General features: G+C 47.2%; 1 protein-coding gene and 1 long non-coding RNA gene across 7 annotated transcripts in view; one reads left to right on the top strand and one right to left on the bottom strand.

The window, feature by feature from the left end:
• The window catches only part of LOC125181524 (protein FAM219A), a 157351-nt gene that overhangs the window by 31490 nt on the left and 110322 nt on the right, over window positions 1–15539 (top strand). The window contains exon 2 of one of the 6 annotated variants that reach the window (XM_066986966.1): window positions 3959–14721. The exons of the other annotated variants lie outside the window; for them this stretch is intronic. Coding sequence (XP_066843067.1) covers window positions 11941–14139 — 2199 coding nt within the window. The 5' untranslated portion in view covers window positions 3959–11940 and the 3' untranslated portion in view covers window positions 14140–14721. Of the gene's footprint in view, window positions 1–3958; window positions 14722–15539 lie in introns of those variants that run through there. 6 annotated transcript variants of the gene reach the window in all.
• The window catches only part of LOC136788430 (uncharacterized), a 102220-nt gene that overhangs the window by 56201 nt on the left and 30480 nt on the right, over window positions 1–15539 (bottom strand). The gene's annotated exons all lie outside the window — the stretch shown is intronic.

Here is a 15539-nt window from a genome sequence, read left to right as displayed (position 1 = left end):
CGGGACTTAATTCTGTTGATTGCCAACACATTGTTTGTTTGTGTTTTTTTTTTTTTCTGGGACATATATAGGATGGCCTGAGCACAGTGAGATAGAGGCAAGGAAGTGCTGTGGGTGAAGGTGGGGAGCTGGAAGGAGGTATAAGGGAGAGTGGGTTGGAAGGGGGAGCTGAATGGAAGGAGGACACAGGTGCAGCCCTCCTGGAAGACCACCACAGCAGCAGTAAGCATTGAGAGTAATTGTGAGGCAAGGCAGAGGGCTTAATGTGTTTGAATGTGGAGTATGCCAAGTACATGTACTTAGTGATATGGTTTAGTGGAGGACTTGTTAGTGTTAGGTCAGAGGTTGGACTGGGTGATCTTGGAGGTCTCTTCCAACCTAGATGATTCTGTGATTCTGTGATACAAGTGTCAAAGTCCTAAGTCCTGTTTTCAGCCTTTAAAAAGAGGCTTTAAGTGATGCACCATCAGGGTTGTACTTGATGTGCCTTTTTCTTTAGGAACACTCTGGTGAAAATAAATCAATTACTCTACCTGTCATTTCAGCCCTACTATCTTAAAAGAGCAAATTAGTATTACCATGCATAGTTGCCTTCAGTAATGGCAATTGGAGACTTCTTGAAAATGGATGGTCTTGTAGCTTTGAGATCTGAGTGGGGAGTGCTGGTTAAACATAACTCACTGTACCTTCAGCTATGAAAATGGAGCAAAGGAAATGGCAGCTTAGGTCTGTTCTTCAGGAGCTCCATAGAAATGATAGGTCAAAACTGGGCTTTTTGTTTTGTTTTAACCTTGGCAAGCAGCCAAGCACCATACAGCTGCTCACTCACTGTCCCAAGATGGAATGGGGAGAGAACGGGAAAGGTAAAAGTGCGAGAACTCATGGGGTGAGATAAAGACAGTTTAGTAGGTAAAGCGAAAGCTATGCATGCAAGCAAGGTAAAACAAGGAATTCATTCAGTATTTGCCAGCAGCAGGCAGGTGTTCAGCCACTTCCAGGAAAGCAGAGTTCACCATGCATAATGGTTTCTTGGGAAGACAAACAATGTCACTGCAAATATCCCCCCTTTTCTCCTCCTTTACCCCAGCTGTTATTGCTGAGTGTGACGCCATATGGAGTGGAACATCCCTTTGGCCAGTTGGGGTCAGCTGTCCTGGTTCTGTCCCCTCCCAGCTCCTTGTGCACCCCCGGCCTCTTCACAGCGTGAGGAGCTGAAAAGTCCTTGGCTCCATGGAAGCGCTGCTCTGCAACCACTGAAACAAGGATGTGATGTCAGCATTGTTCTCATCCTATATCCAGAACACAGCATCATATGAGCCTCCACAAAGAAAATCAACTCCATCCCAGCCAACACCAGGACAATTTGGAAACTGAGTGCTGCAGTTCTCAGGTTGCTATGACTGTGTAAATGCAGTTAAAATTCATCTGTACCAGTATTAGTCTTATTGTTTTACCTTATTGTAGCTTTGGTTTCAGAGATAATTGCACGTCATTAGTAGGCAGGATCCATATGTGAATAAAACATGGTGTAGTTGGATGCTGGAAACTGTAACACCTCCAGGGGCTCTAATCAAATTTGGTGAACTCTGTGGGAAAGATACCATAAATAAGCAAGGTAACACAAAGTAAATTGTAAATTAAAAAAAAACAACAACACATAGTAAATTGGCTAGGTGTATTAGTGTGCATGCTTTTCACCTTAAAGAAACCCAGGTGGTAAACTAAGTGCAGTGACTGGTCTTCAGGCACTAGGTCCTTGACATGTGGTTAAGCTGTGTTTAGGTGGCCATGTAACTTAGCAGCCTTGCACCTGATGTGGTGTTGCTGCATGCTTCTGTCACTTGTTCCATAGCAAGTTGTGTGGTCGGTGTTGAATGTTACAGCCAGAGATGAAAATTATGTGGCCCTACGTGCTGGGAAACTCGGGACTTTTACCCACTCCAGTGTCAGGCTGTGCCTCATGCTGCATGTTGAGCAGCTCTTCTGCTAAAGCTTTTGAAAACAAATCCAGGATGCTGGGTTGAAAGTTGCTGGTAAAGCAACTAGCAGGGATTCTTCCTGATCTCTAGAAGAGCTCCTTTTTGTAGTCTGCAGTCTGCATCTCTTTCTCACAGCTCAGAGAAGGCTTTCTACAGATTTAGCTATGCTTGTGGTACCGGGTCAGGACTTTCGTTACTGGAGCTCAACCATGGGGTAGCTGAATGCCCCGTGCCCCTTGAATGCAAAGGCCAGGTAGTAGCAGGAGGAAAAGCTGGCATTTGGAGTGTGTTCTTCAAAAGCTTTTCCACAGCTTTTACAGAATGCACTGATGGTTTGATGTGACAACATCCTATTTTTAAAGCAAACACCTCCCTTCTGGAATCCTAATGTTGTCTAGAAAATGAGCGAGAGAAACAGCAGCTTTCAGGATTTGGTGTATGGATTGGAGAAATTAAGCTGCATTACAAGGTCCGGTGAACAGGAGTATGGACTGTCTCATATCAGCCTTGTTGCAGGCTTGCCATCTGCCTAATTATCCAGGCGGGCCAGGGTGGAAGGTAGATGTGGCTCCTTTGCTACCTGCAGGCTTCTGACAAGTTCAGGTAAGCTGGAATACTTCAGCATTTGCAAGGCACAGCCTTCCTGTAAACTGTTCTGCTGCTTTGGTGTAGCAGGTGTGCTCTTAGCTGTATACACACACACAAGGTTTTGGGCCACCCCAAAAGCACATGTGCAGTACTTGGGGTGTAGGCAGTGTGTCTGATCTGTTGCCAACAGCTCAGAGTGTCATACCTGCTAAGGCCATCTGTTACAACCCCTTTTGCCAGCTGCAAACAGAAATGCAGGCAATCTTTTTTTTCCACCCAATCTGGCCATGTCCTGAGGAAAGGTTTTGCTCTGGCTAAGGTTAAAAAAAAAAAAAAAAGTACCCAAGCTTTATCCACCATGGGTTGCTGGAAGGGAGGAGTTGAAAAACAAAATCTTTCTCATCTCCTGTGAACTTGTCTCTAGTAAAGAATCATTGAAAATGGGATAAACCTGGACAAGTGGTGGTGGAAGGTTCTAGTTCTGTCCCAAATTGGGTAAGAGCTGCAGAAACCTCTGATGAGCAGTCGTATTTTCTGGTAAGTGGTCAAAAGTCTCTTCAAAGCTTCCAGGGAGGAGACTCAAGGTGGTCTTAGGGTGACATGTCCCCATATTGTACAACTTGTCATCTTGATGTATTGAGAAAGTATTGGAGAAGCCCTGCTGTAGCCCTCTCCAGTGGCACACTGGGCTTTTCTGGTCTCTTGTTTCTCTCAAAAAAACATTGCATAAGAAATTAAGTAGTGATTTCCGTTTTCCAGGGCAAGAGTGGAAGACAGTAGAAAACCTTAAAGCCTTTTTCCCCAAAAGAACTGATCATTCTTTGTAAAATTTAAATTTCCTGTATGCAGTGTTGGATTAAGAGTATGACAATTTTGTGGTGCTGTATCTCTATCCTCATCTAAATAACCATGCCTGTTAGAAAAATAGCTTCTGAACCAGATAGCTGTCCATAAATGTCAGTTCTGTGTCAATACAAAACCTTTGATTGGATGTGCTCTTGGTTAATATTGATTAAAATTGCAGTCACAATTAAGCAGAGTCTGGTGATGGTGCCATTGTGTTGCTATAGGCAACCAACACATTGTAAGCTTACTGAATATTAGATTACATTTTAATGTTTCCATGGTCTTTCTGGTAGAAACAAGGTTTCTTCCCATAGATGAAGAGAGCTCTGACAGCCATGTGAGTACACAGAAATAATGCTAACAAGATCAGGGATTTCTATTTCTGTTCTCAATTGATTATTTTTTAATGCCTTTCCACAGTGGAACAGGTTTTCTGTTTGTCTCTTTCCTTTGCTTCCTGAGTGGTCAAGGGCAAACGTATTAGAGCTGTGCACTGTTCAGCCTGTGTCTTAACTCAAAATTCACTTTTTAAACTTATGTTTCAGCAGTGCCTCAGATTCTGGCTGGTCTCTCCCCATGGAGGTGCTGGCCACCTTCCCGAGAAACCAGCACTGCAGCTGAGGACAAAACAAGACTAAATGAAGAGATCGCTTGTGTCGACTTTCATTTGGAGATCAGCAACTCGTGGCTCTTTCTGAAGCAGGGGGATTTCTCCAGCGAAAACAACCCAGAGGAAAATGAATCTTATCCTTGCAATGATATCTAAATAAACAGTGTAGGGAACCTGATGGGTCCTAATCTCCAGACACTTCTTTCACAGACAATCTCTAATGTGTTCTTGCAGCACTGATTTTTGTCTTTATACCCTCTGGCTGTTCTCACTGATGTGAGATGGTAGTCAACAGCCACCATAGGCTAGATGCAGACTTTTGGGACAGCAGTGTGACATCCATATTCCTTGTTCTCCCTGAACAGCCACCATTCCTCTTGTTCTTATAGACAGGATGTTACAAGCTGGCTTAAGATGGGATGTACAATTTTGAAACCATTTCACTTTTATATAGACCAGAAATATATTATGTACCTGTACCAGAAATCATAATATTTCTCTAACAGTTTTTCCTATCACCTTAATGATATGGCCGTGTCTTTTGGCCAATTGAAATGGGATGCAACCATCTCTTTCCATATGAGCAGCACATTTTTTTTTCTAATGGTTTTCTTAAATCTTTCATGAAAGAAAACCTACTCGTGTCCAGTATGGGATTGGTTATTATTTAGGCAGTCCTTGGCTTCATGGTGATGATGGCTGTTAGAACCACATGAGAAAATGAATGGGTCTGTGGTGCTGTTTTCCACTCCCAGGAATATCTGAGAGTGTGTTCATGCTGTGACCATATCAATTACTCCAGCAGAGTGTGGAGATTTCTGAATTAAAGTCAAACTAAGCACCTCTATCCAGGCACCCCAGTATGGAGCCCAGCAGGACTAAAAGATCTGTCCCAGAAGCAGGTAAATTAGCCTTCAGTGAACTTCATGCTTTTCTGATTGCACAGTGAAAATACACCTCAGGTAACTTGGTTAAACCTAAGCAGAGTTGTCTTTCTGCTGCATGGCAGTAACTTAGATAGTAGCAAGTAGCTCAGTGCTCTGAATATTTTTTTTTTTTTAGCTACATGAAAGAGATTTGCCTCCAAGGTATACAAGAGTGCATGCTGGTCATGCACAGATTGTACTGCCTCATGGTTATAAGTCCTTTTCTTACTAACATATTCAAGCTACTTCCAGTGAGGTTACTTGCTAAAAGTCTGGAGGGAGGTTTTTTTTGATGTTCACTTAGTCGAATTGAGTTTTATGGGTTCTAAGGGATGTGTTTTGTAGGTAACTGCAGAGAGGCAGTGTGGAAAGCCAGGCACATATGGTTTTGCTTTTTAAAAAAGAAAAAAAAAAGGGGGGGGTTTAACTTGACTTATCTTAACAGTCATTTGGTGAACTGCAGTTACATTTTCAAGCAATGTCTGAGCCCTACAGAATATTGTGTAGAATTTCATGGCTTTTCTGTTTGTGGAAGGCAATGATTACTGGGGGCGCTCTCTGGAACTCTTGCCATCCATTTTCAATGCTGCTGTTGCTCCCTTCTAAAATAAATTGTCAGGATGATGTTCTAGGAGGATAACTTCTGCATCCTGCTGCTGCTGGAAAAGTGTCTGAGAACAGGGCAAGCTGTGTGGATTTGGCCTGTGGTATCTGTCCTGTTCTTGAAAGCTTCTTACTCAGTAGATCTATTTTTACATAGCTTTGATTTCTGCAGGGACTCCTATACTGTCTTAGTGTATTAGACGCTGGAGGCAATAGGAAACCAGTGGAAGACCTCTAAAATGCCCTATGAAAGCCATTAGGTAAGGGTTTTAAACAATCTGTATGCCTTGTCTGTCCCTGTAAAATAAGTAAATGAATGTGTGGGCAAGCAAAGACTTATGTGAAGAAGTCTCCAGATGCTTTTGGAAGGCTGTATTTAACGGAGCAACTACAAAGGAGATTTTAATAGGTATTCGTTTCAGGACAATTGTATCAAATATAGTAAGTGTGTGAATTAAAATAGAAGGTTTTGCTATACCACTGCTGGGTCAGTGTGCTGTGTTGGGGAGGAAAAAAATGACATAAAAAGTCAGAGCTGATTGATCCATAGCATTGCTGTAACTTGGTTCTGGCTTTGAGCTGCCATGCAGGGTTTTGTTTCTGGAGGGCAAGTAACCCAAGAGGACCGAATGTGCAATGTTATTTCCTGGCCAATCTCTAAGGTGCTCAGGGCTCTGAGCAGGCTCCCTGAGGCAGCCCTTTTATTCACAAACATCCATACAGTTGTGCTCTGCAGAGATTTGAGGCTTTCCTGCACAGGGAGCTGTTTTGGCTGTGACTTCTCCTTGATTAAGATGTCTGTTATTTGCATGGCAAAATCAAAGATACCACTAAATGTACCTTCCTTAAACAGTCTTCCTTGCTACCAGCCCTTTCACTGCTCTCCCACCCCATGTTACTTCAGACTGCTGTGGGGTCAGATATGACTTTTAATGCTGGGCCACAGCCAAGCATGTCTGTGTGCAATTGCAGGTTTCTGTCCTTGGTGTGAGAGCCACCAAGTTTCGTGTGTACCTGCAAAGAGGCTGCAGATGAAGCAGCTGAGGAAAGATGTCTTGCAAACTCCCAGCAGAGGTTTGTAGGGGGCTCTGTGTGACAAGGCGTAGCTCTTGCCTAAGGGGTGACAGTGGGCACAGGCACACAGGTCATGGGACCACCTGAGACATGACAGACAGGCTGGTGCATCCGTGATAAGTTTTAGCACTGCAGAGGAAAAGAACCCCTCGAGAGCCACCCACCCATCGACTCCATACACAGAAGAGGGAGCAACAGGCTTTTGAGGTGTCAAGTGGGGTGGTATTTCTGCCAAAAAGCATCAATGAAGCTGCAATTAAGCAGCAATAGGACTGATGAAGAAATGCCAGAGGCCAGTGACCTTTAACAAGGCTTCTGATGAACAGCTCTTGAAAGTCAAATCTTTTCCCAAGTTAGATTTTCTGAAACTTTGGCAGACGTAAACCTGCCACCAAAACTTGGCAGGGATGGTGGGAGCTTTTCCAGGGAATATTAAATGTAATATTTGAGTCTGTGCATTGAGGGTGCGCTATTTTGCTGTGTCTGACTGCAGTGCTTCTCTCAGCACCAACCTCTTTTCTAAACATCAGCATAAATTCATCTCCCTCTTCAGAATTTGCGGGGGCAGAGGTCTCTGCTTTCTGCTAGACCCTTCTTCTTTTCTTGCTCCTGCAAAGTAGTCTGTGCAGCCAAGGCCAGCCCCTTCACAGTGCAGGTATAGGAGTCAACACGTCAGAGAACAAAAGCACTTGCAGCATAATAAGACCTTGTTTCAAGTTACAGCAATTTTAAAAGGCACTTTGAGGAATTCTTGTCAGTAAGTTCATGGGGAGATAAGTCACTCAGGTAATCACTCACAGTATGAATGACTCTGGGTTTGGGACACCTGCTTATTTAGCAGTGTGCTTTTCCACACCTGCCTGTCAGCAAAACAGAATTCAGAAGTGGAGAGGGTTGTTTTCCCTACAAATACTCAAGGTTGCACGTTGTTTTAATGTTTATGGCTAAGCAGTACTGCTTTCTTCTGCTGGAAGAGTAGCATTTTACTTAGGTACTTATCCTTGTCCTGTACCAGTCACTAGTCTGAACAAGGTGCATTTCTGCACCCTGGAGACATGTGTCAAGGCTTCAGAGGTGTTTGGTTAGCTGTGAACCTGTTCTCTGCTCCTCTTGAACTTTCTTCTTCCAAGCTGTGCTATAGTTCAAGTGTGAAAGAGACAGAGAAACAATCTTATATCCAAGTTTAAAGAAAATTTCTTGGAATATTACTGCAGAAATGGGGAATCACAGACTCACAGAATCACAGAATCTTCTAGGTTGGAAGAGACCTCCAAGATCACCCAGTCCAACCTCTGACCTAACACTAACAAGTCCTCCACTAAACCATATCACTAAGGGCTACATCTAAACGTCTCTTAAAGACCTCCAGGGATGGTGACTCAACCACTTCCCTGGGCAGCCCGTTCCAATGCCTAACAACCCTTTCAGTAAAGAAGTTCTTCCTAACATCCAACCTAAACCTCCCCTGGCACAACTTTAGCCCATTCCCCCTCGTCCTGTCACCATGCACGTGGGAGAACAGACCAACCCCCACCTCGCTACAGCCTCCTTTAAGGTACCTATAGAGAGCGATAAGGTCGCCCCTGAGCCTCCTCTTCTCCAGGCTGAACAAGCCCAGCTCCCTCAGCCGCTCCTCGTAAGCCTTGTTCTCCAGACCCCTCACCAGCTTCGTTGCCCTTCTCTGGACTCTCTCGAGCACCTCCATGTCCTTCTTGTAGTGAGGGGCCCAAAACTGAACACAGTACTCGAGGTGCGGGCCTCACCAGAGCTGTGTACAGGGGGACAATCACTTCTCTAGCCCTGCTGGCCACACTGCTTCTTATGCAAGCCAGGATGCTGTTGGCCTTCTTGGCCACCTGAGCACACTGCTGGCTCATATTCAGCCGACTATCAACCAGTACTCCCAGGTCCTTCTCTGCCAGGCAGCTTTCCAGCCACTCATATCCCAGCCTGTGGCGCTGCTTGGGGTTGTTGTGCCCCAGGTGTAGGACCCGTGTCCTGGTTTCAGTTAGGATAGAGTTAATTGTCCTCCTAGTAGCTGGTAGGCGCTTCAGGTTTTGTTTAAGGTTAAACAACTACTTAAGTATCTCATCCAGAGATCTGTCCTGAGGCGGGATAGTTGCGAGTGGCAGGGAGTGTGGGAGGATATGGGCAGGTTTCTAGAGCAGTGGGCACCTCCAGTGTTTTGGACATTCACCCCTGAACAACTGCAAAATCCTAAAAAGCTGGCAGAATGCTTGAAAAAAGGGTGTCATGACTCTGGCAGTTCCAAAGAGACACAAATCACTGTAGCGTGCTGGGGCCTGGACTGTGCCTATCAAGCTGCAATTGATGCTACTATCAACCTTGTGACAGACCCTACGGCCGCTTCAAGTCCTGTGACAGGCCCAATGTCCACTCTAACCCCTAAGATGGACCCTGCAGCCTCTGCATCTCCCGCAGCCGCTCCAGCTATTGCAGCCGCTCCAGCTCCTGCAGCTGCTCCAGCCCCTGTGATGGGCCCAGCGTTTATTCCAACCCCTGTGGCAGGCCCTGTGGCTGGGTTAGAGAAACGAGCTGTAGCAGTGCAAGTTGACCCCGCAGAGGGTATTCCAACCTCTGTGGCAGACCCTGTGTCTGGGTCAGAGAAACGAGCTGTAGCAGTGCAAGTTGACCCCGCAGAGGGTATTCCAACCCCTGTGGCAGGCCCTGTGGCTGGGTCAGAGAAACGAGCTGTAGCAGTGCAAGTTGCCCCTGTAGACAAGGTGAAAAAATGGTATAGAGATTCTGGTCGTTTAGAACGCAGACAGTCTTCTGCTAGGTCTGGGTATAGAGAAGACGAGGCTGGGCCATCAGAGGAGAAGGAGGATGAAGATCAGGATGTCGAAAAAGCAACACTAATTACCCAAAACCTATACCAGCGTGAGCTATGAGATGTGCGAAAAGATTTTGGTCGCTGCTGTGGTGGTTTTACTCGGGTGGGCAGCCAAGCTCCACCACAACCGCTCTCTCACTCCCCCTCCTCAAAGAGGAACGGGGAGAAAATATGATGAAAAGGGCTCAAGGGTTGAGATAAGGATGAAGATATCGTGCAGTAATTATCGTGACGGGCAAAACAGACTCAGCATAGGGAGATAGTAAGATTTATTGCTTATTACTAACAAGCTAGAGAAGTGAGAAACAAAGGAAAGAAACCAAAAACGCCTTCCCCCCATCCGCCCTCTTCTACCTCCTCCCCCCGAGCAGCGCAGGGGAACGGGGGTTATGGTCAGTCTGTAGCGCTTCTTCGCCACTGCTCCTTCTCGGTCACTCTCGTCCCCTGTGTTGTGGGGTCCCTCCCACGAGATGCAGTCCTTGCTGAACTGATCCTGCGTAGGCTTCCCACAGGCAGCAGCTCTTCAAGAACTGCTCCAGATATGGGTCTGTACCACTGGGTCCATCCCTCAGGAGCAAACTGCTCCAACCTGGGTCCCCCACAGGCAGCAGCTCCTGCCAGGTCACCTGCTCCTGCGTGGGCTCCTCTCCACAGGCTACAGGTTCGGCCTGGAATCTGCTCCAGCAGGGGTCTTCCACAGTCTCCGTCGGTGCAGGTCCACCTGCTCCACCGTGGTCTCCTCCATGGGCTGCAGCGTGGAACCCTGCTCCACCGTGGTACTCCATGGGCTGCAGGGGGACAACCTGCTTCACCATGGTCCCCACCACATGCTGCAGGGGACTTCTGCTCCGGCGCCTGGAGCACCTCTCCCCCTCCTCCTTCACTGACCTTGGCGCAAGCAAGGCTGTTCCCCACTCCTCTCACTCTCCCAGCTGCTGTGTGGCGCAGCGTTTTTTTTTTTTTTCCCTGTCTTAAATATGCTCTCACAGAGGCGCAAAACAACATCGCTTATTGGCCTGGCTCTGGTCAGCAGTGGGGGAGCTTAACTAACCTAACATGGGGCAGCTTCTAGATCCTTCTCACAGAAGCCACCCCTATGGCCCCCTGCTACCAAAACCTTGCCAAGTAAACCCACTAGAGCTGCATAGGTGAGCAGCTTGTCACCTGGCTGTTCCAGTGCTGAGACACTGGAGCCAACTGTGTGGAATTAGAGGGCAGGGAAGCCAGGCGGCTGGGATCCCTTGCTAGAGATGCAGGCATTGACAAAGCAATTGGAGATGGAGTGTGACCTTACAGCCTCTGGAGGCATCTCCTGTCAGCTGTGAAGGAAAGGTATCCCTTCAAGGAAGAACTTGTATGTCTACCAGGCAAGTGGACCACTATGGAGAAGGAAATCCAGTACCTGAGGGAATTAGCCATACGGGAGATGATTTATGAGGACCTAGACGACGCACAAATATCCACAGATCCAGACAAAGTCCAGTGTACGCGACCCATGTGGCGGAAGTTTGTACAGAGTGCACCATCATCATATGCCAGCTCATTGGCAGTAATGGCCTGGAAAGAGGATGAGGAACCCACAGTGGATGAATTGGCTAAACAACTCCAGCAGTACGAAGAAAGTCTCTCCTCTTCCCTACAGGCCTGTCTCTCAGCTGTGGAGAAACTCTCTGAAAGCATCCATCAACTAAAAGAGAATACTTTGGAGAAACTTTCTGAAAAGGTCCACCAACTTGAAGAGAGTTTATTTTCCTCCCCACATGTACAAACCAGTGTCTCAGCTATCATTGGTAAGCGTTCATCCTTGCAAGGAAGACAATATGGTGGGTACACACCCTGCGCCACCCTGTGGTTTTACCTACCTGACCATGGAGAGGACATGGGAAAATGGGATGGAAAATCTACCTCGAACCTAGAGGCAAGAGTACATGAGTTGCAAAAGAAAACAAGTGGGAAAAAGGGGTTCTCTGAAAAGTTTGCTGCTCCAACTTCCAGCAGGCAGTCCTTTAGACACAGAAATGAAGATTCTGACCAGGACTAAAGGGGCCCTGCCTCCAGCCAGGAGGAGGAAAGGGACAATCGAGTTTATTGGACTGTGTGGATTCGATGGCCTGGCACGTCAGATGCACAGAAGTATAAGGCTTTAGTAGACACCGGTGCGCAGTGTATAGTAATGCCATCAAGCTATAAAGGGCCAGAGCCCATCTGTATTTATGGGGTGATGGGAGGATCCCAGCAGTTAACTGTATTGGAGGCTGAAGTGAGTCTAACCGGGACCCCCTGATTCCCATCCATAAGCTAATTCGTCAACTGGAGAGCCAAGGAGTGATCAGCAAGACTCATTCACCTTTTAATAGTCCCATATGGCCAGTGAGAAAGTCTAATGGTGAGTGGAGACTAACAGTGGACTATCGTGGCCTGAACGAAGTCACGCCACCACTGAGTGCTGCAGTGCCGGACATGCTAGAACTCCAGTATGAACTGGAATCAAAGGCAGCCAAGTGGTACGCCACAATTGGTATCGCTAATGCATTTTTCTCCATCCCTCTAGCAGCACAGTGCAGGCCACAGTTTGCTTTCACTTGGAGGGGTGTCCAATACACCTGGAATCGGCTGCCCCAGGGGTGGAAACACAGCCCTACCATTTGCCATGGACTGATCCAGTCTGCGCTGGAGCAGGGGGAAGCTCCTGAACACCTGCAGTACATCGATGACATCATTGTGTGGGGTGACACTGCAGAGGAAGTTTTCGAGAAAGGGAAGAAAATAGTCCAAATCCTTCTGAAGGCCGGTTTTGCCATAAAACAAAATAAAGTCAAAGGACCTGCACGAGAGATCCAGCTTTTAGGAATAAAATGGCAAGATGGACGTCGTCAAATCCCAATGGATGTGATCAACAAAATAACAGCTATGTCTCCACCAACTAGCAAAAAAGAAACACAAACTTTCCTAGGTGTCGTGGGGTTTTGGAGAATGCATATTCCAAATTACAGTCTGATTGTAAACCCGCTCTACCAAGTAACCCGTAAGAAGAATGCTTTTGAATGGGGCCCTGAGCAACGACAAGCCTTTGAACAAATTAAGCAGGAAATAGTTCATGCAGTAGCCCTCGGGCCAGTCCGAACAGGACCAGATGTAAAGAATGTGCTCTACACCGCAGCCGGGGAGAATGGTCCCACCTGGAGCCTCTGGCAGAAAGAACCTGGGGAAACTCGAGGTCGACCCCTGGGGTTTTGGAGTCGGGGATACAGAGGATCTGAGGCCCGCTATACTCCAACTGAAAAGGAGATATTGGCAGCATATGAAGGAGTTCGATCTGCTTCGGAAGTGGTCGGTACTGAAGCGCAGCTCCTCCTGGCACCCCGACTGCCGGTACTAGGCTGGATGTTCAAAGGAAGGGTCCCCTCTACACATCATGCAACTGATGCTACATGGAGTAAGTGGGTTGCACTGATTACTCAGCGGGCTCGGATAGGAAACCCCAGTCACCCAGGAATCTTGGAGGTGATTGTGGACTGGCCAGAAGGCAAATACTTTGGGATGTCACCGGAGGAGGAGGCGGCCCATACTGAAGAAGCCCCACTGTACAACAAGCTACCAGAAAATGAGAAGCAATATGCCCTGTTCACTGACGGGTCCTGTCGTATTGTGGGAAAGCATCGGAGATGGAAAGCTGCTGTATGGAGTCCTACACGACGAGTTGCAGAAGCTGCTGAGGGAGAAGGTGAATCGAGTCAGTTTGCAGAAGTGAAAGCCATTCAGCCGGCTTTAGACATTGCTGAACGAGAAAAGTGGCCAGTTCTCTATCTCTATACTGATTCATGGATGGTAGCAAATGCCCTGTGGGGGTGGTTACAGCAATGGAAGCAGAACAACTGGGAGCGCAGGGGCAAACCCATCTGGGCTGCGGCATTGTGGCAAGATATTGCTGTCCGGGTAGAGAACCTGGTTGTAAAGGTACGCCATGTAGATGCTCACGTGCCCAAGAATCGGGCTACTGAAGAACATCAAAACAACCAGCAGGTGGATCAGGCTGCTAAGATTGAAGTGGCTCAGGTGGACCTGGACTGGCAACATAAAGGTGAATTATGTATAGCCCGATGGGCCCATGACACCTCAGGCCATCAAGGTAGAGATGCAACATACAGATGGGCTCGTGATCGAGGGGTGGACCTGACCATGGACACTATAGCACAGGTTATTCATGATTGTGAAACATGTGCTGCAATCAAGCAAGCCAAACGGTCAAAGCCTCTTTGGTATGGAGGACAATGGCTGAAATATAAATATGGAGAGGCCTGGCAGATTGATTACATGACACTCCCTCAAACCCACAACGGCAAGCGCCACGTACTTACAATGGTGGAAGCAACCACCGGATGGCTGGAAACATATCCTGTGCCCCATGCCACCGCCTGGAACACTATCCTGGGCCTTGAAAAGCAAGTCCTATGGCAACATGGCACCCCAGAAAGAATTGAGTCAGACAATGGGACTCATTTCCGAAACAACCTTATAGACACTTGGGCCAAAGAACATGGTATTGAGTGGGTGTATCACATCCCCTATCATGCACCAGCCTCCGGGAAAGTTGAGCGATACAATGGACTGTTAAAGACTACACTGAAAGCAATGGGTGCTGGGGCATTCAGAAATTGAGATACACACTTGGCAAAGGCCACCTGGCCAACTGAGCCGGACCTGCCCAATCAAACCTGCTACGTACTGTAGAAGGGGATAAAGTTCCTGTAGTGCACGTAAGAAATATGCTGGGGAAGACAGTCTGGGCTACTCCTGCCTCAGGAAAAGGCAAACCCATTCGTGGAATTGCTTTTGCTCAGGGACCTGGATGCACTTGGTGGGTAATGCAAAAGAATGGGGAGGTCCGGTGTGTACCTCAAGGGGATTTAATACTGGGTGAGAATAACCCATGAGTTGAATTGTATTATGTTAATTATTATCTAATACTGTATGTCATCACTACCATGATTGCTATATACCATAGATGAAAATGGTGATTAATTAGAATGTATTGGAAAGAGTGTAACCTGAGTATGACATAAATGGTATGGAATAAGGGGTGGATATCTGTCCTGGTTCCAGTTAGGACAGAGTTAATTTTCCTCCTAGTAGCTGGTAGGGTGCTATGTTTTGGATTAGGATGAGAAGAGCGCTGATAACATGCTGATGTTTTAATTGTTGCAGAGCAGTGTTTACACCAGGCCAAGGACTTTTCGGCTTCTCGCTCTGTCCTGCCAGCGAGCAGGCTGGGGGTGCAGCAGGAGCTGGGAGGGGACAGACCCAGGACAGCTGACCCAAACTGGCCAAAGGGGTATTCCATACCATCTGACGTCATGCTAAACAATATATAGGGGTGGCTGGCCGGGGTGGGGGGGCCGGCTGCTCGGGGATAGGCTGGGCATCGGTCAGCGGGTGGTGAGCAATTGCATTCTGCATCACTTGTTTCTTACACATTATTATTAGTAGCACTGTTATCATTATTATTATTATTATTATTATTTTCCTGTCTTAATAAACTGTCTTTATCTCAACTCACCGGCTTCACTTTCCCGTTTCTCTCCCCCATCCCAGAGGGGGAGGGGGGAGGGTGAGCGAACGGCTGTGTGGTGTTTAGCTGCCGGCTGGGTTAAACCACAACAAGCCAGCACTTGGCCTTGTTGAACCTCATACAGTTGGCCTCAGCCCATCAGTCCAGGCTATCCAAATCCTCCTGCAGAGCCTTCCTACCCTCGAGCAGATTGACACACGCATGTAACGGTGTCATCTGCAAGCTTACTGAGGGTGCACTCGATCCCCTCATCCAGGTCATCAATGAAGATATTAAAAAGAACTGGCCCTAGTACTGAGCCCTGGGGGACTCCACTAGTGACCGGCCTCCAACTGGATTTAACTCTATTCACCACAACTCTTTGGGCCCGGCTACCCAGCCAGTTTCTAACCCAACGAAGCGTACGCCAGTCCAAGCCATGAGCAGCCAGTTTCTTCAGGAGAATGCTGTGGGAAACAGTGTCAAAAGCCTTACTGAGGTCAAGGTAGAC

The sequence above is a fragment of the Anser cygnoides genome, chromosome 36 (assembly GCF_040182565.1).
Source record: "Anser cygnoides isolate HZ-2024a breed goose chromosome 36, Taihu_goose_T2T_genome, whole genome shotgun sequence".
Taxonomy (NCBI): Eukaryota; Metazoa; Chordata; class Aves; order Anseriformes; family Anatidae; genus Anser; species Anser cygnoides.
Note: the sequence above shows the minus strand (reverse complement) of the source record. Positions and strands in the feature narration are given on the sequence as shown.